At 47.0% G+C, this 27,992-nt stretch overlaps 1 protein-coding gene across 3 annotated transcripts; it reads left to right on the plus strand.

Annotated features, from left to right (window-relative positions):
• The first annotated feature begins 286 nt into the window (after positions 1-286).
• GLE1 (GLE1 RNA export mediator) lies at positions 287-27,213 on the plus strand. Of its 3 annotated transcripts, XM_013058682.2 has the most exons (17): positions 287-472; positions 3,674-3,895; positions 4,875-4,985; positions 9,036-9,184; positions 9,434-9,494; positions 9,722-9,982; positions 15,114-15,345; positions 16,695-16,807; positions 16,968-17,037; positions 19,060-19,202; positions 19,302-19,492; positions 21,499-21,628; positions 22,612-22,716; positions 24,106-24,188; positions 25,133-25,196; positions 25,424-25,547; positions 26,051-27,213. In XM_013058682.2, the coding sequence occupies exons 1-16, from the start codon at positions 374-376 to the stop codon at positions 25,535-25,537; spliced, it is 2,148 nt and encodes a 715-aa protein (XP_012914136.1). In that variant the 5' UTR covers positions 287-373; the 3' UTR covers positions 25,538-25,547; positions 26,051-27,213. The 3 variants fall into 3 exon arrangements, with proteins under 3 accessions (XP_012914136.1, XP_012914135.1, XP_004757230.1); XM_013058681.2 differs by having other exon boundaries at positions 25,424-27,213; XM_004757173.3 differs by lacking the exon at positions 25,424-25,547.
• Positions 27,214-27,992: the final 779 nt, after the last annotated feature.

Raw genomic sequence — 27,992 nt, forward strand, 5'->3', positions numbered from 1 at the left:
ACTGCCAGGCTGTCTTCCACAGGAGCGGCCCTAATTTAGAGCCAGCGATGTTCCAATTTCTCCACATCCTCATCAAAACATGCTGAGTTTCCTGCAATCCAGAGACTCTAGCTTTCAAAAGATGCTGTTCCCAGATCCAAGCAAGAGAGGTGGCCTGGGGGGCGGGGCGGGGGGAGAGCAAACCCTATGCGCAAGCGCAACGAAGAGCGGGCTCGGCGCCGGAGGCGGGGCTACGCAGCCGTTAGGGGCGGGGTTGCGCTGCGCGGCTCCGTGCGCGTCCCGGAAGCGGAAGTTCGGGTTCGTTTCCGGGCGGCTGATTCGAGGACTTGTTTTGTCACAAGTGGAGACTCTGAAAAGCTCCCTTAGGTGGACCATGCCGTCTGAGGGTCGCTGCTGGGAGACTCTGCAGGCGCTGCGCAGTTCTGAGAAAGGTCGACTCTGCTACCACCGCGACTGGCTGCTGCGGGGCGAGGTGAGCGGGGGTCCCGGAGTGGGTGGTGTCCTTCTGGCTTCTGGCCGCGGGACCCTGCAGTTCCCTAGCCCTCGGCAAGTCCTGCTCTGGGAACACGTGCGTTTTTCTGACAACCCGCATTTGTTTCTGGACTCCCGTGTGTGCATCTTCGTGTCCTTGAGTGTCTGCCTTCTCCTGCCTATACTGTCCTTTCAGGGAACTTCTCTTATTCCAAAGGTGCTCTTCTCTCGGAAGGCTTCGTTGCCACCTCCAGAGTTAGACCCCTCCGCTGTGCTGTGAAAGCAGCCCTCTCCGGGTCAGTTATGTACTGCACGTCTCTTGTGCTAGGAGATCCAGACTGAGCGGAGAACGATTGAAAAGGCCAAAATTCTAGATGACTTTGGGCAGATGGAAAGTTTAATGGGGGCGTGGCCCCTATACCTAGAATTTGCAAACCCAAACCCTAGACTGTAGGGCTGCGGACAAGGTTAAGGCATAGCGCCTGTGCCCGAGTTGCTGATAATTAGTTACAGATAGGATATTACCTGCCTCTTTACATTTACATGTGGGACAATTCTGAAGCATTTCCCTGTCTTTTAATATCACTGGCAGTTTTGGGGAATACATAACTTGTATTCTGTCGGATGAATCCCAGCGTGGGTCTGTCTGGTGTAGAGTCACGATGTGCATTTTTGGCAGGAATACCGTAGAAATGATGCTTGTTCTCAGTCCTATCAGGAAGCACACATGTGATGCAACCCATCCTAAGGCTGGGAATCCTAACCTTGATCACCGGGTCACTTGGTTACCTGCCAGATAACTGCGCTTAAAATGCCTCATTTTTTCCTTTTGTAACTGATTAGTATCTTTTGAGGAGGTAATCCAAGATTACACTAGTATCCTTTTCCTAGTCAAACCTCCACCATTGGCATTCATTATATCTGTCTGAATCAGTTAACCCTTGAGGTAACCAAATGACGTTTCTTTGATACCCACCGTTCCTTCTACACTTGCTAGTTGGCATTCTACTGTTAGGAGGAGCTTTCTTTTCTCACGTTTAATGATTTATTTGTATCATCATATACTCTTGGGTTCCTGTTTTATTCCATGAGTTGTAATCCATTACTTGTGTGCTTGTGTGTGTGTGTGTACGCGTGCCTATGTATTTTTATTGTGTGGGAAATGTGTCCTCAGGATAAACTCTGAGACTTGAGATTGCTGGGTCAAAAGGTGTCCCCTTCTCCCCATTACGGATGCATCAAATTGCCTTCCAGTCAACAAAGGCTGTGTCTTTTTGCCTGCAGCCTTGTCAACAGAATGTACTATTATACCTCTAATTTCTGATTATCTAACGGGTAAGAATGAAATCTCAGGATCGTGTTACAGTGCCTTTTGTGATTCAGATAGAACATTTTTTTCATATATTCAAGAATCAATTTTAATCTTTTTTTTTTTTAAGATTTTATTTATTGTCAGAAGGAGAGAGAGAGCGCGTGAGCACACACAGACAGGGGGAGTAGCAGGCAGAGAGTGCAGCAGGATCCCCTTGCTCAGAGGCCTGATGTGGGACTCATGCCAGGACCATGGGATCATGACCTGTGCCAAAGGCAGACACTTAACTGAGTGAGCCACCCAGGCGTCCCATTGGGAGCCAGTTTTATGTCTTTTGTTGTAATTTGATTTATGTCTTCTCATTTTTCTAGTGGAGTTTTTCTTCACCCCAAATTTTACAAGTTCTTTATATGTTAGGGATAATAGTAGCCCTTTATCTAGGATACATATTGGACATACTTTTTTCTAGTTTGTCAGTTGACATTTTTTATGTTTATGGTTGGTTTTGTATGTGTGGTTTTATTGTTTTTACGTTTCAAACTTTGGCCCTGGAATATACTTCGGTGTAAGGAATGAGGAAAAGGGTGTTGTCTCAACATTATTTCTATTACGTCTTAGAAATGAGTCCCATTACTTTATAAGTGTGCATATAGCCTGTTTGCTTCTGTGTCTGGATTATTTCCATGGATTGAATATCTTTTTATTGCACATGGGATGTGTGCCTGTGGTCTAGATCAGTATCTGTCAGCTGTAGCATTATTGACACTTTGGGCTGAGCCAAATAGTTCTTTGTTGTGAAGGGCTGCCGCTGCTGTCTTACAGTGTAGGTTGTGTAAGGGCATCCCTGGCCTCCACTGACTAGATGCCAATAACACACTCCCAGTGGTGACAACAAAAAATGTCTCCAGACATGTACTGGAGGGTGAAACTGATCCTGCTGGAGAACCACTGATCTAGGGAAAATAGTAACTTACAATTTTTGAGTAGTTATTATGGGCCAGGTAGTCTTTTAAGCCATTTATTATTCATTTAATCCTCTCCAAATCTCCTGAGGTGGATCCTTTATTGTTCGGTTTTAGAAGCGATGAAGCCTAAGCACGGAGGGGTTAGGTAACTTGCTCATGGTCACGCAGGTGAGTGAAATGCAGGGATGGAACTCAGGCTAAGAAAGGTTGGTTCCACAGTCAGAGCTTGCAATCGCTGTTGTAGCCTTTTCCCATATTTCCTGGTCATATTTTCGTGACATTGAGTCAAGTTCTCAGCCAGAATTGATGTGTATTTTAACTGCGGTGAAATAGTACAAGCTTCTCTGGTTTGAAGCGCTGTATGGCAGCTCCACAGAGATAGTAGGTAACTGGTAGAGTTGAGTCAGTTGTTGCACACATATTACAGGGCGGCTAGAACTTGCTTTATAGGCTTTCTATTATAAATCCCATTTGTTTTAAGGCATTGGCCTTTAGGTGAGTATCCATTTGTCCATGCCTATTCGTTTTAAAATATTTTATTTATTTATTTTTGCAAGATAGAGGAAGCCGTGTGGGAGGCAAGGAGCAGAGGGAGAAGTAGACTCTCTGCTGAGCAGGGAGCCCCATGCAGAACTCCATCTCAGGACCCTGGGATCATGACCTGAGCCAGAGGCAGATGCTTCACTGACTGAGCCATTTCAGGCAGAAAGAGAGAGAAAGAGAAAGAAGCAAACAAACTACTTTCTCTTCATCTCTAATTGTTAATACAATGAGAATGGGTCTTTGGTGTGTGTGTGTGTGTGTCTTTATTCAGGCCTTCGTAGATTACCAGTAAGGCAGGTAGTGGGAAGTAAGGACAAAATTATTTCCAGTTGCTTGAATTAGTTGACATACACACTGGGCTTCACCCTCTTCTTCTCTGTAGGATGTCTTGGAAGAATGTATGTCTCTTCCCAAGCTGTCTTCGTACTCCGGCTGGGTGGTAGACCATGTCTTACCTCACACACAAGAGAACCCACCTTCTTCTGAGACCTCAGCATCCTCTAGATCTGCCTCCGCCCTCGACCAACCTTCATGTGTTCCTGGATCGCCTGTCAGAACCCCTGCCTGCTCACCATCCTCCTCAGCAACTCCAGATGGACCCGAGGTAAGGTTTGTGTTCAGTGGGAGATTGTAGGCAGTGGTGGCCAAAAAGTTGAAGTTTAAGGGGTCCCGCTTGGCTCGTGTGGTGGCGGAGTGTGCGACTCTTGTTTCAGGGCCGTGAGTTTGAGCTCCACGTTGAGTGTGTTGATTATGGGATGTGGGCTGGGATTGCCCCATCCAAACCACCTCAGCACAAACGGACACTATCAGAAGAAAGGGGAAAAATGAAGCACAAACAAACAAAAAAACTGTCCAGAGCAACAAGCCATTCATTGGTTTATATATTACTACATAAATATAATTTATATTATTATTTCCTTTACTGAGGAAAACAGTTAGAACAAGATCAACATCATGAAAAGCACACTGGTTCGTTCTTTTTTTTTTTTTTTTTAAGATTTTACTTATTTAAAATGAAACCAGATGGGATTGGGAGGGAGACAAACCATAAGAGACTCTTAATCTCACAAAACAAACTGAGGGTTGCTGGGGGGAGGCCGGTAGGGAGAAGGGGGTTGGGTTATGGACAAATGGGGAAGGTATGTGCTATGGTGATGCTGTGAAGTGTGTAAAACTGGCGATTCACAGACCTGTACCTCTGGGGCTAATAATACATTATATGTTAATAAAAAATTTAAAAAAATTAATTTTAAAAATCTTATTTATTTATTTGATAGCAGGAGAGATCGAGGGAAGGAGGGAACACAAGCAGAGGGAGTGGGAAAGGGAGAAACAGGCTTCCTGCCGAGCAGGGAACCCAATGTGGGGCTCGATCCCGGAACCCTGGGATCATGACCTGAGCTGAAGGCAGATGCTTAATGACTGAGCCACCCAGGTGCCCCAAGCACACTGGTTCTAACCTAAATTGTTTTATTGTTCTTATGGTTATTACTCATAAGTAGGGATGTGGTTTCCATCTAGAAGGGATAACACCAAGTTTACCATCTAGAATGCTTAATTTTTCTGTTTTTTTGTCTATATAGGGCAAACATGAGTCCCGGCATACAGGACCTATGGTACTTCAGTCCTCCCGGGGGATCCAGGTGGAAGGCTGCATCCGAATGTATGAGCTGGTACACAGGATGAGAGGGGCGGTAAGTGACCCATGAGGTCCGGCAGGCTTGACCTGAGGGAGCCATACGTCAGCGCAGTTCTGCAGGCGTCATGGATGTCTACCCCGTGCTAATTGTCCTATCGCCAGTGCTGGTAGCCCCTGATTCATTTGGGGAGATAGTGTAATGTAGCAGTCACAAGGGAGCTTGCTGAAGGGAGATCTGGGTTCAAATCCTAGCTCTTCTAGGATTTATATATGACTTCAAGAAAATTACTTAGACTTTCCTGGCTTCCATTTACTTCTTCAGAATTTGAAGATGATCTGGGGCTATCAGATAAGGTTATACTGGGGCGCCTGGGTGGCTCAGTGGTTGGGCCGCTGCCCTTCGGCTCGGGTCATGATCTCAGGGTCCTGGGATCGAGCCCCACATCGGGCTCTCTGCTCAGCAGGGAGCCTGCTTCCTCCTCTCTCTCTGCCTGCCTCTCTGCCTGCTTGTGATCTCTCTCTGTCAAATAAATAAATAAAAACTTTAAAAAAAAAAAAAAGATAAGGTTATACTGAGAAGATGGATCTTAACAGCCTCCTGAGGAAAGATTAACAGTACTTTAATAATTTATTTGACTTTATTATTTTTTCATACTTTGCCAATAAAAATTAGAAAGATTTTAATTCCCAAGTCTTTTGAGAAAACAACATTAAGGCAACAGAAATTGGAACACCTAATTCATAAATTTAACAACGAACCAATATAATTACGTTACATAAAGTAACCCATTTATTAAAGGCTAGCGGTGTTTCAAATGCCGTAGGTCCGGGCCCCACCGGCTGTCGTGTTCATGGAGGAACCACAGTGCCAGCTCCCCACAGCTCGTCTTTTCGTCTTGTTTTTGCCATAGAGGAAGCACGTGTACTTGGCGTGTGCTGGTTTATTTCAGTCTTCTCCACCATTTTCCTGAGGGAGGCCCCATAACTGCTCCTGTATTTACAGAGGATTCCAACCCTCTGGGTGCCTTTGCCATGTCACAACCAACTAGATCTGAACCCAAAGAGCTGACTTTATTATTTTTTAATTAGAAAAGCAATGCATGATTTTGTGAACATTCCACAGAGGACATGAGTTTATAAAGTGCGAGTCTTCTAGCATCAGCCCTCCATTCATTCATTCATTCATTCACTGAGTCAACCAATAGCTGTCATGTGCTTGCTGAGCACTTGGATGCTGTTGTCTAGAGAAAATACTGAGCAAAGCAGACACGAATCCAGGCCCTCATGGGGAATCTACACTGGTAAGGAGAGGTAGGAGTAAACGAGAGAACTAAGTACAAAGTAGGTGGAAGCCGTCGCACTCGGAATGAAAGGCAATGGCTGCTTCCACTTGGGTGGTAGCAATGTGCACAGTGGGAAGTGGGTAGATCCTGGATAGCTGGGGCCCTTTCAGCTGAACACTTACGTCCTTCATCTCTGGGAAATGTTTTCCCTTTGATTGGTCTGTCTTCCTCCATTTCCTTGTTTCTTTCTGGGAACTTTTATTAGAGATGGGGTGTCCTAGATTAATTCCCTATTTCTCCTATTCTGTCTCTCATTTTCCTTTTGTCTTTCTCTGTTTTCCAGAAGATTTCTTTATTTTATTCCTCCATTGTGGTTTGAAAAGACATGTATATATATATGTATATTTTAAATGATGAGTTTTTTCTTATTCTCCACTTATTCTTTTTTCAGAGCATTTTACTCTCATATCATACTAGAGTCCTTTTTTCAGATTTAATTGTGTTCCTTGAAGTAGCTATTTCTTGTAGATTCATTATTTTCCAGTTGTTCACCTTGATCTCCTAGGGTACAGAGTTTCCTCTAATAGCTGAGGACCTTCCTTTGCCAGGGGTTGGATCAAGGCTTCCAGGTCCATAGTCAGAAGCAAGATTATCATGCTTTCGGGCTTCCTGAGTGTCGGCGTTCCTAGGGTATTGTTCTGGAACATCAGCCTCCATGCTAGACAGTCTAGTTATCTCCAGACAGGTTTTTCATTTTCTTACAGGGAGGAACTCTGCATGTTTTTGGGGTGGGAGTGTGTGTGATCATGTAATCAATCACCCCCAGACTTGCGGCTTGCCACCATCACTGCATTTTGTCACTGTCTTTCACGTTTCTGGAAGTCAACCCGCTCCACTGGGTGGTCCTCACTTAGAGGCCAGGAGGTTGTGGCGGCTGGGGCCAGAGTTCTTTGAGCGGCTTCCCCTGCCACCGGGGTAGCAGTTGAAGTGCGCTGTTGGCTGGAACGTCTGTCCTCTCCCCATGGCAGGGCTTCCTCATAGCATGGCGGTCGGGTTCTGAGAGCAAAGCATCCTAAGAAACACTGGCCGAGTCGTGTGGCCTTTAATAACATGGTCTTGGAAGTTGTGTAACATTCTTTCTCTTTGCCGTGCTCTTTTGGTCAGGGCAGTCTTGAAGCTCTGCTCAGGGCGAAGTGCAGGAGGCGGGAGGGTGTCTGAGAATGCGCGGATCTCTTTTTAAATCATTACACAGGACAACAGTAAAAACAAATCAAGCACAAAATGGGCCAAAGTAGAGGTACTTTGCCAAAGATACAGGCAAAGAAACACATGAGAAAGATATAAAAAAAAATCATTACAGCACACGTACCTGGCTGTTGGCTGTTCTAATCTCATGATCTTGGGGCGGGGGTAAGGGCTGACTATTTTTTCCACAAACACTCAGCTGTTTCTGCGTTCAGCCCCATGAACCACACCTGATTTCAGCTCTGGCATTTCCCTGTCTGGAGCCTCTTCGGCGGCGTTCTGCTAGGTTGGCTCTAGGGCCGTAGCCCGCTTGTGCGCGCACGTGCAAGTGCGTGCGTGTGTGCGTCCTCGCCTTTTCTCAGCCCTGCTCTGTCGGGCCACATTCCTCCACAGAAGCTTTCTATCTTCCAGAAGCGTGTTGAAAGTTTTTCCCTGCTGATGAGCTCATGTGCTCTCCGTTGTTGAGTCTTTTTTTCCTTCCCAATTCTCTTGTTTATACAGAGGCTCAGATGCTTGTGGTCACTTTGCATTCTTGCACTGGAAGCTTTAAAATAGGATAACGTAGTGTCTTCACAATACATGTTGCTGTATCTTCATCCCAGTTCGTGGAGCAGCTCGTGCTGTTTGAAGGCTGCCGGGTGTTCTTAGTCCCACCCACTGTCAGAGGTCCAGGCAATCCCCGGTTAATTTAAATTGTTCTAAATTTATTGCCGTCATCCGCAGGGCCGCTGTAAGCGTCCTGGACGTATATCTTTGCACAGGCTTGCAAATGTTTCCTCAGGATAGATTCCTAAAATTAAACTAGTGTCAAAGGATTTATACACTTTAACTTTTGATAGTTAGTATGTCAAGGTCGCCCTAAAAAAACATGTGAGAGGGGTGCCTGGGTGGCTCAGTGGGTTGAGCCACTGCCTTTGGCTCGGGTCATGATCTCAGGGTCCTGGGATCGAGTCACGCGTTGGGCTCTCTGCTCAGCAGGGAGCCTGCTTCCCTCTCTCTCTCTCTCTGCCTGCCTCTCTCTGCCTACTTGTGATCTCTGTCAAATAAATAAACAAAATCTTTAAAAGAAAAAAAAAAAACCATGTGAGAGTACTCTCACGAGTGGGAGTGGGATACCTGATGCCCTTAGGAATAGAGGAAGGGGACTGTCCTACCTGGAGGTGGGGGAGGGGGTGGAGGCAGAGACGATAAGGTAAGGAAAGGAGTGAGGTAGGAATGGGCACAGCATGTTTATGGACTCCGATGAGGATTTCTGCCGGTCACTCTGGAACCATCATCAGCATGCACACGTTGGAGGCATAGGTGCGCAGGGCTGTTTGATCCTGTGTTGGTAGATACGTGTTCATTCTCGGCGGATACGGGAGTGACAGAAACTGAATGGGGCAAATTGGAGGAGCTTTCCAAAACAGCTGAGTGTAAACATCCACCTAGAGGGGAGACGGAACTCAAGTGTAGCTTCTGAGAAGTAAGCAGCTGGATCCGTGCCCTTGAGTGTCTCCGGAGCCAAGAACCGGCGGGAGGGCAGTCCCCGTGGGTGAGCGAGCAAGTGGCAGAGAGCTGGTGCCGATCCTTTGCAGGAGGGCCTGAGGCAGTGGCAAGAGGAGCAGGAGAGGAAGGTGCGAGCCCTCTCCGAAATGGCATGTGAGCAGCTAAAGCGCTTTGATGAGCGGAAGGAGCTACAACATCATAAGGAGCTCCGGGACTTCCGGGAAGTGATGGAGAAGAGGTAAGTTCCGGGACTTCTGGGAAGTGATGGAGAAGAGGTAAGTCAGCCGTCCGCGTGCTCAGCAGCATCCCAAAGGGAGTGAGTTGGGCTGCTTCTGAGGCCTGAAATGTCCAAACAAAAGAGCCAGAGAAGCTTCTAACTTTGAATGATGACCAGTGCATCACAAAGAGAAGAAAGGCTTTCAGGAGAGGGGAGCTAAGATGTTTTTGGGAAGCACACCTGACTGCCCTTCTGCCCTTTCTTGAGCAGCTCCAGAGAGGCCCTGGGCCACCAAGAGAAGCTGAAAGCTGAGCATCGTCACAGAGCGAAGGTCAGAGCTTGGGAGAATCCATCTGGGTGTTTCCGGGTCTGGCTCTAACCTGCCCCGAGTCGGCTTTTAGCCAACCTGCGTGGAGGACCTGGCCCAGATCGCGCCTCCACGGGGCTCACCTTGGGCCGTCCTCTTCCAGTCCTGGGCCCAGTAAGGCTCGGGGGGATGTAGAAGGAGAAGGCCCAGGGGTGCCACAGAGACAGGTAACCGGACCGCCCTTTCTGTAGATTCTCAACCTGAAGCTGCGGGAGGCCGAGCAGCAGCGGCTGAAGCAGGCGGAGCAGGAGCGGCTGCGGAAGGAAGAAGGCCAGGCCCGCCTGCGGAGCCTCTACGCCCTGCAGGAGGAGGTGCTGCACCTCAACCAGCAGCTGGACGCCTCCGAGGCCCAGCCGCACGGAGACCTGCTAAAGCTTGACCCGGCTGCCCTCCGGACCCGAGGCAACCAGCTGTGCAGCCTTGTCTCGGGGATCATTCGGACCACGTCTGAGGTGAGGGACGTGGAAGAGGGACCTAGAAGAGATAATCCTGGTTAGCAGTTCATCTTACTTCCCCCAGAAGGACTCTGTGTGTGGGGGCAGTTATCCCCATCCCAAATTGGAATCCTGTACATATCAGGTGTCCTGTCTTTGGGTAAACAATTCATTGTTTATTCTGATCACAAAATAATGGCGTTCGTTCTGTAACATTTTATTGAACACCTGCAAAACTGTGGTAAAAGTTAAAACCTCACAGGAATGTGCATTGCTTTTTTCAGTTAACATTGTATTTTGAATATATAATTACGATAACCATTAACAATATTTTGATGTTTTAAATTAAAGCAGTGTTAAAAACTGCAAGTATCGCTGTGACATGTAGAAGTTGTCAGAATTGGACATTTCCCACATTTAATCATGCCAAATGATTAAAAAAAAATGCCTACTGTTGAACATTTTGGTTTTTGTATTTATACTATCATGCATAGCACTGTAGTGCTATCATTTTTTTAAATCCTTTTTTTTTTAAGATTTTATTTATTTATTTGACAGAGATCACAAGTAGGTAGAGAGGCAGGAAGAGAGAGAGAGAGAGAGGCGGAAGCAGGCTCCCTGCTGAGCAGAGAGCCAGATGCGGGGCTCGATCCTAGGACCCTGGGATCATGACCTGAGCTGAAGGCAGAGGCTTTAACCCACTGAGCCACCCAGGCGCCCCTGTACTGATAACATTTTATATATGTCTTGTATTTCTTTGAGAAAAATTCCTAGAAATAGAATTACTTGGTCAGAGAATTTTAAGGTTCTTAATTCTTACCCAAAACTTGTACAAATTCATATATATATTTTTAAGATTCTGTTTATTTATTTGACAGAGACAGTAAGAGAGGAACACAAGCAGGGGAAGTGGGAGTGGGGGAACCAGGCTTCCCACTGAGCCGGGCTTGATCCCAGGACCCTGAGCCACCCAGGTGCCCCACTTTTTTTTTTTTTTTTTTTAAAGTAGGCTCCATGCCCAGCGTGGAGCTTGAACTCATGACTCCGAGATCGAGTCATCTGCTCTGTTGACTCTATTGAGCCAGCCAGAGTCTCCCCCTGCAATTCACATTTTTATGAATTGTATGTTCTTTTTCTTTATTCAAGATTTTATCTATTTTGACACAGAGAGATCACAAGTAGGCAGAGAGAGGGGGAATCCAAGCAGAGAGTTTGATATGGGGCTCGATCCCAGGGCCCTGAGATCATGACTTGAGCTGAAGGCAGAAGCTTAACCCACTGAGCCACCCAGGCACCCCATGAATTGTATGTTCTTGCCCTTAGTTCATATTTCTACCCGAGTTTTTGTTTTAAAAATTCAGCTGATATGTGTTCTACATATTAAGAACTTTAGGCATTTATCATTTGAGGCAGAAGTTTATTTTTATAGTTTATCATTCCCATTGAATTAGCTTTATAGCGTTTCTTTACCTTTCCTTTTGTAAAATTTTAAGCCTCCAAGTGTTTTTCAAGCCTAGAATAGCGGTATGAACCTTATGCAACCATTCTCCGGCTTGAGCAAGACTCAACACATGGCAGTCTTGTTTCATCTCTCCTTCCAGCTGTATGCCCTCTCCCAAATGGCTTTAGGATGATTCTCAGACCTAATTACTTTATCTGGGAAAATACTTTGTATGTATCTCTAAAAGATAAAATTTTTTGCTCACATAACCAGAATACTAATATCACATCTGAAAAAGCCAATAACTTCTATGACCAAATATCTAATCAGTGTTCAAATTTTTCCACTTGTGTAAAATTTTTTCCTAAGATCTTATTTATTTATTTGAAAGAGAGAGAGAAAGAGCATGCACATGCTCCAGCAGGGGGAAGGGCAGAGGGACAAGCAGCCTCCCCAGTGAGCACGGAGCCCTGTGATCAGACCTGAGCCGAAGTCAGATGCTTAACCAACAGCACCCAGGCACTCCTGTCTCAGAATTTTTTAACAGTTGGTTGGAACATTACCATCTACACAAGGTTCAGCCTTTTGGTTTTTGTCTCTTAATTAAGTCTTTTAATCTCAAGACTCCATATCCCTTATTTCTTTTTCCTTACCATTTAATTATCAAAGAATCTGGATCATTGGTTCTATAAAATTTCCTACATTCTGAAAAACTCCAGAATGCAATTGCTAACCCTAACCCCGTGGTATATTGTATTAGGTTTCTTTATTGTCTGTATTTTCTGTGAACTGGCAACTTAAGGACAGTGCCATCCGACAGAACTTTCTGTGGTGCCATCCGACAGAACTTTCTGTGGTGATGGAAATGTTCCATATGTATGTTTTGCGACATAGTAGCCATTAGCTATATGTAGCTGCTGAGGACTTAAAATATGGCTACTGTGCCTGAAGAACTGAATTTAAATTAAAAAAAAAAATTTAAATTAGGGGTACCTGGCAGGGAGTGCCTAGGTGCCTCGGTCATTAAGCATCTACCTTTAGCTCAGGTCATGATCCCAGAGTCCTGGGATCAAGCCCTGCTTTGGGCTCCCCGCTCAGTGGGGAGCCTGCTTCTCCCACTCCCTCTCTCCATTGGCTTGTGTTCCTGTTCTCGTTGTGTCTCTCTCTGTCAAATAAATAAATGCAATCTTAAAAAAGTGAGGGATACTTGGCTGGCTCGGTCTGTAGAGCACGTGACTCTTGCTCTCAGGGTCATGAGTGCAAGCCCTGTGTTGGGTGCGGAGATCACTTAAAAATAAAATATATTTAAAAAAGAAAGTGAATACCGAGGGCACCTGGCTGACTTGGTCATAGAAGCATGCTACTCTTGATCTGGGTAGGTGGGTGGCTCAGTCGGTTAAGCGTCTACCTACGGCTCGGGTCATGATCTTAGAGGGCTGGGATTGAGCCCACGTCAGGCTCCATGCTCATCCGGGGAGTCTGCTTTTCCCCTCTCCCTTTGCCCTTCCCCCTACTTGTGAGCCATCTCTCTCTCTCTCTCTCAAATTTTTTTTTTTTTTTTAAGTTATCATTTCAGGGGCACCTGGGTGGCTCAGTGGGTTAAAGCCTCTGCCTTCAGCTCAGGTCATGATCCCAGGGTCCTAGGATCGAGCCCCGCATCTGGCTCTCTGCTCAGCAGGGAGCCTGCTTCCGCCTCTCTCTCTCTCTTCCTGCCTCTCTGCCTACTTGTGATGTCTGTCAAATAAATAAATAAAATCTATTTAGAATTGTAAAAGTAAAGATTAGGGGCACCTGGGTGGCTCAGTCGGTTAAATGTCTGCCTTTGGCTCAGGTCATGATCCCAGGATCCTGGGATTGAGCCCTGCACAGGGCTCCCTACTCAGAGAGGAGCCTGCTTCTCCCTCTGCTCCTCCCTTCTCGTGCTTTCTCTATCTTACACTCAATCTCAATAAGGATGTAAAAATCTTTAAAAATCAAAAAACAAAAAAAGGAGGGATGGCTGGGTGGCTCAGTAGGTTGTCTGTCTTCAATTCAGGTTGTGATCCCGGGGTCCTGGGATTGAGCCCTGCATCAGGCTCCCTGCTCAGTGGGAAGCCTGCTTCTCCCTCTCCTGTTCCCCCCTACTGATGCTCGCTCGCTCTCTGTCAAATAATATAAAAAAGATTAAATTTGTACCATTTTTTCATCTAACTCCATAATCTTTGTCAAAGAGACAAACAGAAATAAATCATGTTCAGTGAAAAAATCTAGGTGAATGTTTGAGTTATGTTAAGATGTGGAGGCATAGCAACGAAAACAAGTCATAATGGGAAGGATCAATAGATAAAAGTACACAAAACTGAAAGACACGTCATAACTTAGGAAACATTTGTAACATTTATAGCAGACCAAAATTTCATGTCCTTGTTCAGAGAGAGCTCTTAAGATCTATGGGAGAAAAGGTAAATAAATCACTCTCTGTCTACTTCCATTCCACTAACAGAAAGATGAGCAAAGGACAGGACAAGCAGCTGTAAAAGGAGAAATATAATTGGTAAATTTGAAACTAAGTGTTTGTTTTATTTTGTTTAAGATTTTATCTATTCATTTGACAGCACACAAGCCGGGGGAGCTACAAGCAGAGGGAGAGGGCTCCCTCCCTCTGCCAAGCAGAGAGCCAGATATGGGACTCCATTCTAGGACCCTCAGATCACAACCCGAGCCAAAGGCAGATGCTCAACTGACTAAGCCATCTAGGTGCCCCCTGAAATTAAGTGTAAAAATCACCATTAATATATGGAATGCAAATTAAAACACAGTATCGGGGTACTTGGGTGGGTTAAGCCTTTGCCTTCGGCTTAGGTCATGATCTGGGTTAAGCCTCTGCCTTGGGCTCAGGTCTTGATCTCAGGGTCCTGGGATTGAGCCCCGCATTAGGCTCTCGTTCAGCAGGCAGCCTGCTTCCCCTTCTCTCTGCCTGCCTCTCTGCCTACTTGTGATCTCTGTCAAATAAATAAAATCTTTAAAAAAACCAAAACAGGGGTGCCTGGGTTGCTCAGTAGGTTAAGCCGCTGCCTTCGGCTCAGGTCATGATCTCAGGGTCCTGGGATCGAGTCCCGTATCGGGCTCTCTGCTCAGCAGGGAGCCTGCTTCTTCCTCTCTCTCTCTGCCTACTTGTGATCTCTCTCTGTCAAATAAATAAATAAAATCTTTAAAATAAAACAAAACAGTATCTTTAAAAAAAAAAAAAAGATTTTATTTATTTATTTGAGAGAGAGAATGAAAGAGAGAGAGTGTGAGAGGGGGACGGATCAGCGGGGGAAACAGACTCCTTGCTGAGCAGGGAGCCTGATAAGGGACTTGATCCTGGGACACCAGGATCATGACCTGAGCTGAAGGTAGTTGCTTAACCAACTGAGCCCCCCAGGGGTCCCCAAACACAGTATCATTTTTATCTAGACTACTGTCACAAACTTGTAAAAAGTTATTCCAGCCAATGTTGGTGAGAGCATGGAAGAATCCGTACTCGGGCGTGTCTGTGGTTGTGACAGTAAATCGTTCATTGCCTTTAAGAGAACAGGAGACAGTCGGCATCAACATGTTGAACATGGGCACTCCACTGGTGCAGCAGTTCCAACTTAGAAATTGTTGACTCATGTGTGAGTTGTGGTTCGGCTTCACAGGTGCCTAGAGAAGGGACACCAAATTCTCCCTCTGTCCCCCTGACAGAACGGCTTTCCCACAGCAGAGGACCAGGCTGTGGCGGAGAGAGCCCTGCAGGAAATGCGGGACCTCCTGACAAGCTTGCAGCAGGAGATCACCAGGGCCCGTGAGGACAAGAGGAGGCAGGATGAGGAGGCGGCCCGAGAAAAGCGGCAGGAGTCAAAAATGCAGCAGGGCCCAGAGGTCCCCAGAGAGGCCCCAGCTCCCAGCCAGGGCCCAGGAGGGAAACAGAATGAAGGTGGGTGCTGCTGTGGATACGGTCTTTTCATCCAGAATGTGAAAGGAAACAAGCATGTGTTTCAATACGGTGTTAAGCTTCAGGACGATATACCAGAACTTTTATATGAAGTAAAATTTACTACTGAGTTTTTACTGACTTTACATGCAGTCTGGTTGATGTGTCGCCAGATGCTTGCCATGGGGACTTAAAATTATGTATTGTTCTGGTAGATGTATTATCCCAGGTTTTGCTTCTCCAAGGTATTTGGATTTGGGTTTTTGGTTTGGGTTTTTTTTTTTTTTTAAGATTTTATTTATTTGAGAGAGAGTATAAGCAGTGGGAGCTGCAGGCAGAGGGAGAAGTGGACTCCCTGCTGAGCAGGGGGCCTGATGCGCAACTTGATCCCAGGACCCTGGAGTCATGACCTGAGCCGAAGGCAAACGCTTAACTGACTGAGCCACCCAGGCATCTCAACTGCTCTGAGTCTTTAAAATAATGTAACAATCACTTTTCAGCCTTCTAAGTGTAAAATAAATCTGTACACAGTAGATGCTCATTTAATACATAGGAGAGGGTCAGTATAGCATAATGGTTGAAGGCTGGCTTTGGAGCCAGATCCATGGGAATGTAGTTTTTCTACTTCCTGGCAATGTGACATTGGCAAATTAACCTTTCTACACCTACTTCCTTATCTAGGAAACAAAGATAATAATGGTATCTACTTTGTAGGATTATTGTGACAATGAAAACAATATCTATATCAGCTGATGAGAACAGTGCCTGGCTCATATTAAGTGTTTGCTGAAGGGGCGCTGGACTGGCTCAGCAGAAGAGTGTGCGGCTCTTGATCTCTGGGTCATGGGTTCGAGCCCTACACCGGAGGTAGAGATTGCTTAAATAAATATATATATAGGGGCGCCTGGGTGGCTCAGTGGGTTAAGCTGCTGCCTTCGGCTTGGGTCATGATCTCAGAGTCCTGGGATCGAGCCCCGCATTGGGCTCTCTGCTCAGGAGGGAGCCTGCTTCCTCTCTGCCTGCTTGTGATCTCTCTCTGTCAAATAAATAAATCTTAAAAAAAATACATATATATATATTTTTAAGTGTTCAGTGGGGGTACCTGGGTGGCTCAGTCATTAAGTATCTGCCTTTAGCTCCAGTCGTGATCCCAGGGTCCTGGGATTGAACCCCGTATCAGGCTCCCTACCTCCATGGGAAGCCTGCTTCTCCCCTCCCACTCCCCCTGCTTGTGTTCCCTGTCTCAAGTGTCTCTCTGTGTCAGATAAATAAATGAAATCTTTACTAAACAAATAAACAAACAAATAGTATTCAGTGAATGCTAGCTATCACAGAAGGCTCTCTTTTCTCAGACCTCCAGGTGAAGGTACAGGACAGTACAATGCAGTGGTACCAGCAGCTGCAGGATGCTTCTAGTCAGTGCGTGTTGGCCTTTGAGGAACTGACCAACAGCAAAGATAGTCAGGTAGGAAGGGCTGTAGATTGGGAACCCTTGGGGCCTGGTAGTTCTGTAAACAGCCTCGTGTCCCAAAGGAATGTCGCTAGCGTGTCACATTCCATAATCCTCCTGGCATCTACTCAGCCCTTCCAAACACTGCCTGCCTCTCCCTGTTCTCTCCCGGCAGGTCAAAAAGATAAAGATGGACCTCCAGAAGGCTGCCACCATCCCAGTGAGCCAAATCTCCACCATTGCAGGTTGGTCAGAGGAGTTAAGAACGTGGCCCTCCGCTTCACTTTGTTCTGTTTTTTAAGACTCCAGATCTCCTCCTCTGTAAGGTTCCTGTAGGCAGAGTCTGTTCAGACAGGTGACATTGGATCACGCATGTATGAGTTAGGTCTTACTGTCCTTTGTTTCTTGTTCAGCACATAGAAGGTACTTGTTACACGTTGGTTGACTAGCTTTTTATAAATAAGCTGCACTGTTAACAGTAAGTTCTTTAGAAAGGCTCTTACGTGATGTTGAAAATCCCTGCTGAAGACATCGCTCCAGGAACCTAGGATGTGACTCGCCTTCTTTCCTTTTGTCTTATAATATTAGCTTGTCCAAGCTTGAAACCTACCTTCATACTTTAGAAAGTCTTCCTGATCTCTCCGGAGACTGAGCTTTAGAGAGTGAGAACTAGATAGGGGAAAGACCCTTCTCTCTCTCGTTCAGAAACAGTGGTTCATTTCTCTCGAGCTCTAGATGTGGAAGCCTCCAGCTTACAAGCTGTGTGGCCCGGTGGCTGGCAAGCATGAACAGTGGAAAAGCTGCTCTGACTTAGCTGGGGGCCCAGCTCCCCTGACTCACTCCTGGCCTAGAATGTGTCGACAAGTTGCAGTTCTTGCCCACGGGAGGGGCTATGGCAGAACGTAGGTATCACTCTGCTGCCTGAAAGTTCTCTCCAGATCAGGGCAAGGTACAAATAAACATGAATCACTTTCAGGACTTTAAAGCGCCATTTCCTTTGCTCACAGCATCAATGAGGGCAAGCTTCACATGACGGCCAGGCCACCCCCTGACTCCTCCTCAGGCTCCCCAGTCCTGTTTCATTCTTCACCTCTGAGCAGGTCCGAGTTTGGCTGGGCTGCACTTACTGCACGTTTCCTACGCCCTTCATCTGCACCATCAGGGTTAAGTCCTTGAAGAGCCAGAGGCAGACATGCTCTGGAGTCAGGGCCCAGTACCTGCTGAGGACGGAGAAGGAGAGGGTCTGATTCCTGCCTCTCGAAAGGCAGACATCCATGAGTGGTTAGATTTGGAGCTGAATTTAAATGTCTTCGGTGCTGGTGTGGCATATGGTATGTGGGAGGCCATGCCATGCAGAGGGTTGGGAGCTGACTTTCCTAACTGGAGCAGCACAGAGAAGGGGGCTGATGGGAAATTTTGGTCCTTTGAAACCATCAGGAAAGTAGTACAGAAGTGTGACTTAGCAGGAGTGGGAGCTGCTATTTTGGTGTCTCAGTAAGATTTGAGTAATGAAGACCAATTTAGATCTGCTTAGGCCCCAAAAAAGGCATTTATTCTAAAGCTATAGGAGTGTTTCTCAGAACCTGCTGGCAGGAATGGGGCTAGGTCTCAGCAGTTAGAAACCTTAGGAACCTTTTTTCTCATCTTCCCTCTGCACATCTCTGATCTCACGAGGTAGACCACTGTTCTTCAGACCACTTGGCAGGTGCAGGGGTGTGGCGTTCGTGAGCACGTATGTAGCTGGGCCAGTCACTTCCAGGAGGTGACTCAGTCGCTAGCTGATTGCCTCAGCTGGTTACTCCTCGTCACACCGTAGCCAGTGTGGGCCTGGGGCGCACAGCCACCACGAGCCCACCTCAGCGTGTCTGTGGATGAGGGAGGCCGGTCCCGGGGAAGGGGGAGTCACTGAGAGCTGGGAAGATCCTTTAGAAAGGTTTTCCCAGAGACGCAAATGACCCCTCTAGGGATGTCGGCCACAGCTCCTGGGCTTGGTAGCCGCTGCACACCTGTTTCCGTACCGTTTCCTGCTCTGTTCAGTGTGTCCGCTTCAGAAGGCGTTCATTCCCAAACAAGGAGCTCCTTTGAAATGGTACCACGTTTCATGCACTTGTACACCCCAGGCAGCTCATATTTTATTTGTGTGTCATATCTTTTTCTGCAAAAGTATTTTTGCTTCAGGTTCTGACCTTGTGGAGGCCTTCTTAATGCAATGATGAGAAGCAGAGTGGTTTGCAGTAGAGTCTTTTAACCGACTTTGTCATTCCCAGGCTCAAAGCTGAAGGAGATCTTCGACAAGATCCACAGCCTGCTCTCTGGAAAACCCGTTCAGTGTGGCGGGCACTCCGTGTCCGTCACCCTGAACCCACAGGGCCTGGACTTCGTGCAGTACAAGCTGGCAGAGAAATTCGTGGTGAGAAACCTTGTAGCCAGAAGTCTGGGGAGAGGCTGGTGCACAGCCTTTAAGCTTCTCTCCCTAGTAACTAAAGCAGTCCTGTCTCTGCTCCCACAGAAACAAGGAGAGGAGGAGGTGGCCTCTCACCACGAGGCAGCATTCCCCATCGCGGTCGTGGCGTCGGGAATCTGGGAGCTCCACCCCAGAGTGGGAGACCTCATTCTCGCTCACCTCCACAGGAAGTGCCCCTACTCTGTTCCCTTCTACCCGGCTTTCAAGGAGGGAATGGCATTGGAAGACTATCAGAGGTGAGGTGGTTTTTCTCCTCACTCTCCTCAGGGTGAATGAAATGCAAATAAAATTGGGGTTTGAAAGTGCCTGGGTGGCACAGTTGGTTAAGCATCTGACTCTTGGTTTTAGCTCAGGTCACAAGCTCAGGGTCATGGGAGGCGGGGCACCAAGTCTGCTTGAGATTCTCTCTCTCTCACCCTCTGCCCTTCCCCTTGCTCATTTGTGTACTCTGTTTCTCTCTGTCTCTAAAATATAAATGAGGGGCACCTGGGTGGCTCAGTGTGTTAAGCCTCTGCCTTCAGCTCAGGTCATGATCCTGGGTCCTGGGATTGAGCCCCCGTATTGGGCTCTCTGCTCGGCGGGGAGCCTGCTTTCCCCTCTCTCTGCCTGTTTGTGATCTCTCTTTCTGTCAAATAAATAAATAATCTTAAAAAAAAAAAAGAAATGTGTGTGTGTGTGTGTGTGTGTGTATAAAAAATAATCCTAAGAGAAAAAAAATGAACTGGGGTTTATTCTCCTTCATTTCACAGATCCTTATACATACCTGGAATGTTCTATCAGAGAATCCAATGTCTTTCATACAGACTGGCTGCTTTGGGATTTTGTGGATTCAGGTGCAATAATTAGCATAGAAGAACACTGAGTCCAGGAGCCAGGGGTTTTAGAATTGTGCCCTGGTTCATCATTTAATGATTTGCAAAATGTCCAATCACTTAAGTTCTGTGAGCATCATTTTCCTTATTTGCAAATGGGAGTAATGATATCCATTAGTCCTGTGACTTTGGGGTGCCTGGCTGGCTCCTTTGGTAGAGCGTGTGACTCTGGATCTTGGGGTTGTGAGCCCAAGCCCCATGTCGGTGCAGAGATTGCTTAAAAATTGTTTTAAAAAAATTCTGTGAGTTTGCCTTGTGGGACTTATGTAATACATAGATATGATTGCCCATATGCGTGCTTTGTAAACAAAGTATTTTGCAGAGATAATGATATTTAGTAAAAATAATGATCCATAGTGCTAAAAAGGGGCGCCTGGCTGGCTCAGTCTGTAGAGCATAGAACTCTTGATCTTGGGCTTGTGAGTTTGAGCCCTCTGTTGGGCCTAGAGCTTACTTTAAAAAAAAGAAAAAATTTAAATAAATAAAATCTTTAAAAAAAAAAAAAAAAGGGACGCCTGGGTGGCTCAGTTGGTTAAGCAGCTGCCTTCGGCTCAGGTCATGATCCCAGCGTCCTGGGATCGAGTCCCACATCGGGCTCCTTGCTCAGCAGGGAGCCTGCTTCTCCCTCTGCCTCTGCCTGCCATTCTGTCTGCCTGTGCTCGCTCTCTCCCCCTCTCTCTCTCTGATAAATAAATAAAATCTTTAAAAAAAAAAAAAAGAAAAAATTGAGGCGTGTGGTTGGCTCAGTTGTAGATTATGTAGCTATTCAGTCAAGAGATGGAGAGTTCATCTGGGCACGAAGCCTACTTTAAAAGACTAATATTGAGCAGCGCCTGGGTGGCTTGGTGGGTTAAAGCCTCTGCCTTCGGCACAGGTCATGATTCCAGGGTCCTGGGATCCAGCCCCGCATCGGGCTCTCTGCTCTGCAGGGAGCCTGCTTCCACCTCTCTCTCTCTCTGCCTGCCTCTCTGCCTACTTGTGATCTCTGTCAAATAAATAAATAAAATCTAAAAAAAGAAAAAAAAAAAGACTAATATTGGGGCTCCTGGGTAGCTCAGTCAATTAAGCATCTTCCTTCCACTTGCGTCATGATCCTAGGGTCCTGGGATTGGGCCCATGTTGAGCTCTCTGCTCAGCAGGGAGTCTAATGTCTCCCTCCCGCTGCCTCTCCCCTTGCTTGTGCTCTCTCGCTCTATCTCTCAAATAAATAAAATGTTTAAAAAGAATAAAATAAAAAAAAAAGACTATTACTGCTAATAATAATAATGCTAAATGGTACGGTACTAGATTGTTCCTTTTAGCCCTAAAAAGCCAGTGATTTGTCACCCTCGCCTTGGCCTTATCACGTTGGATCTTTTCTTCCCACGCAGGATGCTCGGCTACCAAGTGAAGGACTCCAAAGTGGAACAGCAGGACAACTTTCTAAAGCGCATGTCTGGGATGATCCGACTCTACGCCGCCATCATCCAGCTCCGGTGGCCGTACGGGAGCCGGCAAGAGGTAGTGGAGACGGCCTGCTCTCCCAGTGAGAGGTCAGACCGTATTTGTGTATCTTGTCCCCCGGGCCTGTTGCCCTTCTTGCTGCGGGGGCGGCCTCATTACACGAGAACTTCGTGTGTACTGCGGCCCCCTTGGTGTGCTTTAGAGAAGTTGATGTTGAGTGTTAGGAAACTTGGACCAGCAAAGCTATTTGTTCAAAAACTGACTTAGTTGAGCCTTTAAGGGACTGGGTTTGTAAGAGTGTCTGTCTGTTGTGAGCCAGTCATTAAGTTTAGTATTCTATTAGAAGAGGAGTGCTCTAAATGATACAGTATCAGGTGTTGTTGTTGTTGTTATTTAAGTAAGTTCTACGCCCAGCATGGGGCTTGATCTCATGACCCCGAGATCAAGAGTCACGTACTCTATCGACTGAGCCCGCCAGGTGCCCCAGTTCAGTGTCATTTTAGACCTGGTTGGTGCCTCATGTCTCAGATGAGCAGATGGGGTCTCAGCGAACTTTAGGGACACACATTGCCAGTGACAAAGCCACAGCTGGGGTGCAAGGCTTTGAGCTGCTAGCCCAGTGCTTTACTCCAAGGATATAGATTAGAGACATGGAGAAGTGAAGTACTTGGGGACCTAAAGAGAAGGGATCGTAAGTGGATCGAATCCAAGTCTTTACCATGTACCTGCTGAGTCCCATTCTGTGCTAAGGGTACCAAGAATAATAAGTAAAATGTCTGTACAGGTAACTGTTTGGATCCCTGAAACCAAAGCTGCTACATGGGGATTAGGGATTCCTTTAATGAATGGGTGGGTTCCAAGGTGTTGGCACATGTGAAAACAGAATTTGTTCATCTTGTGTTGTTTCTGCCCTGTGGCATGTGCTTGATTTCGATAATCTGGGGGTCCGTGTTACTTAGTAACAGATGGAAGATAACCTTGGGGGTTTAGATCTCTGGATACAATGAGATCAAATCGTGACCAAGTGTCTCCCCTCCCAGATTCATCCTCATGGTTTAAGTCATGGCTGGCGCTGGTTGGCACAAATCTTAAATATGGAACCCCTGTCAGATGTGACAGCCACCCTCCTCTTCGACTTCTTGGAGGTACGTAATGCAGTTACCACACAAGAGGGACAGTGGTTGACACAGCCTTTGGTCACCATGAGACCTGCATTGGTAAACAGTGTGAAACAGAGGCCAATGGTCAGCAGCATTAGGACCCAGTGTCACTGTCACACATTTTCCCCAAGTGCTGAAGACAAACCTAGCTTTTGGGTTTTCTTCTGCTTGTGCTTTCTTTTTTTTTTTTAAGATTTTATTTATTTATTTGATAGAGATCACAAGTAGGCAGAGAGGCAGGCAGAGAGAGAGGAAGGGAAGCAGGCTCCCTGCCTAGCAGAGAGTCCGATGCGGGGCTCGATCCCAGGACCCTGAGATCATGACCTGAGCCAAAGGCAGAGGCTTTAACCCACTGAGCACCCAGGCACCCCTCCCCTTGTGCTTTCTTTCTCTGTGTGCTTGTCTTCTTATTATAAAGAAGAAAATATCTGTACATCCCAGCATAAGCAGAAAGGGACATTTGTTTTAGGGATAGAGCATCGACTCCCAGAACCAAGGGTAGAGTGTACAGGCAACTGTCATGTGGGCCCGGAACCAGGAACTAGAATGTTACCAGGTACCAAGAGTCTCCCTGGGGCTAGTGGTCCTTCCTGTGCTCTCCCCGCAGGCTTCCTCAGTCTTACTGCGCAGGCCGGCTTTCTCTAGTTCTCTGTGCACAGTGGAGACGATGGCCATCCTGGGCTACAGCCCTCTGCTTCAGTGTGGCCACCCAGTGTAATGCGACTGTCACCCCCTGTTTGTGATCCCTCATTCCTGGGAAAATAAATCTGATCAGCTTGCTTGGGTCAGGTCTCTCCCTCGTCCAAAAGGTTCTTTACAGTCCTGTCTGCCAGTGAGGGGCCACCACTATATGATGAGGGTAAGGGTTTCTGTGGAAAGGAGACATTTCTTAAAGGTTAAAGACTTGGAGCACATTCCATGACAGATCTGGGCTGTCGAGCCAGGAATGCCAAATGCTTCCGTTCACCTTGGAGTTCCTGAAGTCACACAACATGAGCAGAGATCCTGAATAAATTTGAGAACATGGTAATGTTCTGTATGTTCTGCTTGCTATGGCTCGGAGGAATGCCATGCCTTCAGAAAGCTTTCCATTCAGTAGAATCACAGAAGAATAAATAAGTTGAATTCACATTTCCCAGTTTGCTAAAATACCTGGTTTCTTGGATGTCTGGTGTAATGGAGGTGTTATATACAGAGAAATGCTTCAGAACAAGGTTAGATCTTTCCATCTATTCCCTTGCAGAACTAGCTAGGTGGCACTGAGGCTGAAATTCTTGGTAGGAGTAAAGGCAAAGTGTCAGTGTGCTATACGGGTCTCTTGCCTGAGCGTGAGTTTGCATTCTCTGCTCTGACGGCGCCTGTCTCTTCCTGTAGGTGTGTGGGAATGCCCTCATGAAGCAGTACCAGGTGCAGTTCTGGAAGGTGATACTTCTCATCAAAGAAGACTACTTCCCCAGGTATGTGGCGCATTGACTAGACAACATGGGATTCAGTGGGTGAAACACGTGGTGTCAGAGGCCTCTGTGCGCTGTGACGTGCTGGGTTTGACTCGAGATGCACCTGTAGTACGTGTGACGTCATCTCTTCTCCTTCACCTCTTTGACATTTGAATAAATGCTTTCAAACTGTAATAAGAGTCTTAAAAGAAATTTTTTTTAAGATTTTATTTATCTGACACAGAGACACAGCGAAAGAGGGAACACAAGCAGCGGGAGTGGGAGAGGGAGAAGCAGGCTTCCCGCTGAGCAGGGAGCCCGATGTGGGGCTCGATCTTAGGAGCCTGGGACCATGACCCGAGCTGAAGGCAGATGCTTAACAACTAAGCCACCCAGGCACCCGAGTCTTTTAAATGTTTATTAAATATATATATATATATATATATATATATAATATAAATAATATAAATATTAAATGAAAAATGAATTAAGAAGATCTGGGTTACAAATACCTGACGTTTTTTTTACTCTGTTTTTTTCCAAACTTCCCAGCTAATTTGGGACGGTGATTACATGCAGGCAGGAATTAACCCAGAGAATCCAACTTCCTTAATAAATCAGTTTCTGCAGCTGTTTGCTTGACACTGTCATGGCATTCGACTTTAGGGGCCCTTCTCATTCCTCTCAACACCCTGGCATTTCAGCTGGGGGAGAGGCCTTGGCAGCACCCACGCTGCCTGATCGCAAAGACCTTGGAAAGGAATGTCCTCTCTTCTGCTTTATCCCTTGGTTTGAAAAGAAGCCCGAGACCCTTTGGAAGAATGACAGCATCCTTAGTCCAGAAGCCGTCTCTCCGAGTCATTCAATCTACCCCTTCCTCTGGATCAGCAGTGTCCCGAGCTCTTCTCCCAGAGGGGAGTGGGAATCACAGCTGTGATCCGTGTATTTTCTTCCTCTCACTGTAGGATTGAAGCTGTCACAAGCTCAGGACAGATGGGTTCCTTCATACGCCTCAAGCAGTTCTTAGAGGTAAGATGGCCTTAGACCAACACATTCTGAGCTTCTGTTGCCCTCGAGGGCGCCCATGTCTCTCACGCACCTCTAGGCTCTTGGATTGCAGTCTTCCTCTTGATTATTTTATTTTATTTTATTTTAGTCATCTCTACACCCCACATGGGGCTCACACTCAGCCCCGAGATCAGGAGTCACCTCCTTTGTGACTGAACTAGCTAGTCGCCCCCTCCTTGCTGTTTTAGAACTCTGCTTTGTGGTCCGTGAGTCCCCCTTCACCTCAAGGGGCGGCACTTCATCATCTTCTCCTGTGCCGCCGTCCATGCTGCCTGAGGGGAAGTTGCCTTAGGGATGAATAAAATGTCCCAAGTGAGTCTGGCATCACTAATACATTTCTTGCTTGCTGGCTGAGGCTCCTTCCTCAGTCTCCGTTCTGGGGAACTGGGAAATTTGCTCCCTCTTCTCCGTGAGAACAAACCACACTTTCGGCCAGTCTCCTCCCTTTTCCTCCCATTTGCTGGAAACCAGAGGCTCAGTGTGACCAACAGCCTGGAAGCCTGTGGTAGGTCTGCCGGGACGGCCCCCTGACTTGCACTTTCGCATAGCCTGAGTGGGCAGAAGGCAGGTGAGAAGGATGAGGCAGGGCTGCGGGGGACCGGGTGGTGCGGCGGAACCGGCAGCCTGGCCTTGGGCCCCTGCTGCGGTTCACACGGAGCCAGAAGGCTCCTGCCTGGTGTTGGTCTCACTCCTCCCGCTGCTGACCGCTGTTCGGACGACCTAAGCTTGCTGTCCCTCAAAGCTGCTTCCAAATGCTCGATGTCGGGAGGAGCGTACCCAGAAAATCACTGTTTTCTCCCTCTTTTCCTGACCAGAAATGTTTGCAGCGCAAGGAGATTCCAGTCCCCAAGGGCTTTCTGACTTCCTCCTTCTGGCGTTCCTGACGGCCGTCTGTCGCCTGCCCACCATCACCGTTTTGTTTGAGAGGGACAATAATAAAGCAACTGAAAACAGCTGTATTTGGGAGAAGTCATGTCAGATTTAGAAATCCACCAATATATTTGTACCTGGCGCCTCGGAGAGGAGACTTCAGGGTTCCCTAAATCTCGGGGGTCTCTTCAAAGGGTCTCTTCAAAGGCTGAATGCTCTTTAAGGGGTCCCCAACGCCATGGCATTGGCGTTTCTCATTTCTGAAGTGTGGGGAGGAGCAGTTTAGTACTTGGTTTGATGGTTCATCCCCTTTGTGTCTGGTGTCTTTCAGGAAGTCTGTAGTCCCTTCACCATTTCCCTCTGAGCCCGCCCCAAGTCCTGCTGTTCCTGGTCAGAGTATGGTTAATGGTGGAGGCCCACATTCTCGCATGCAGCTCCCGGTGTGGTGGTTGTGCCTTTCTCAGCTCGTGAAGTCGTTATAAATTCAGAGGAAATGCCTGTAGATGAAGATTAAGTCCCAAATTGTATCAAATAGTTTAGCATCTGGGACTAGGACCGTTGATACATGTTACGTTGAAAAGGACACACTGTTGGTCCTTTTAATTTGGAGTTTGGGCCCTGTATGGCCAGGGATGCATGAGTCAAGGATGGTGGGGGGGGGGGGGGGCGGCCGTGTTTGTTTTTGAATTTGGATGAAGACAGGCCGAGATGGGCCTGCAACATTACACCTGAGCCCAGCATCTACGAGCAGTGACTCGGGGGTTAAATAAAATAAAGGTGTTTGAGAGAACTTAGGAACTGCTTTAGAACTGTTGACATGTCCTGAGTAAAGAGCGATAATAGATTCGCCTGACTAAAGCCACTACAGAAATTCAGAGCTTGGCTGTTCAGAAAAGAATTGAGGTTTTTTTCAGGAGAGACTCACCGTCTTTTTTACAACACGCAGCAGCTATGGATCTACTCTGTACTACGTGTCGTCTGCGGGGAGGTGTTCTGGGGGGCAGGGGGATCCCCTGGTACTCTTGAGTGGCTTGAAGTGACACATTCTGTGAATCGTTGACTCTGGTGCCAAAAAAACAAGGAATAAAGCTTGATTTTTAAAAACCCATTGCCAGTATCTAGTTGGTTGATATGACTGCATTCCTATACCTTGACCTGTGTACATCACTGGCCTAGCTCTAGTGTTTCTTCGTATTTTGTCTTCTTGACCTTCACCTTGGGAAATTGTTGTTTTTTGGTCATTTCTTTTCTGGAATTATGTACCAGTAACTGACCTTGTTTTATCTAGCAGGAATGGAAAAGTACTGAAGTCTTTTCATGTGGATGCAACAGCACAACTCTGGGGAAGGTGTCAGGAGACTTGGTGCAATTCACTTCTGGGTTTTTTGGCCTTGGGTAGGTCATTCACCTCCTCTGAGCCTCAGTTTCCCCTCCCCCTGCAAAAACACAAGAATTGGGTTAGCTGGGAGCATAGTAGTTTTCAGGGCTCTGTAGCTGTGCCAGAGGGCAGAACCTCCCAGCAGGGGTGTCGGGGCACAGACCCTGTTAAGCCTGCAGAACCTGCAGTGGCTTCGCCACCCCCGCACCCCCAAGGCCAGTTGCCCGTTGCACTTCCTCTCTTCCCTGTGCTTTACAGATGCCAATGCTTTCTGTGTATTATGACCAGAAACAGGTTGGGAAGCCCTGACTTCAGGATGTTGAGTGGATGGGGCCCAGCCCTACAGTCAGGGTCGACAAATGGAGGCTTTGTGCACATTTTTTAAAGGCATCCCTTCCTTCAGAATACTGCTGCCATCTGCTGGAATGGAACCGTGAAAATCTGTGATCACCTGAGGTGCACGGGGCCTGCTAGAGGTAGAAGCTTACATTCTGCCCAGCTGTACATGG

The sequence above is a fragment of the Mustela putorius genome, unplaced genomic scaffold (assembly GCF_011764305.1).
Source record: "Mustela putorius furo isolate JIRA1106 unplaced genomic scaffold, ASM1176430v1.1 tig00000596_pilon_pilon_pilon, whole genome shotgun sequence".
Classification (NCBI taxonomy): Eukaryota; Metazoa; Chordata; class Mammalia; order Carnivora; family Mustelidae; genus Mustela; species Mustela putorius.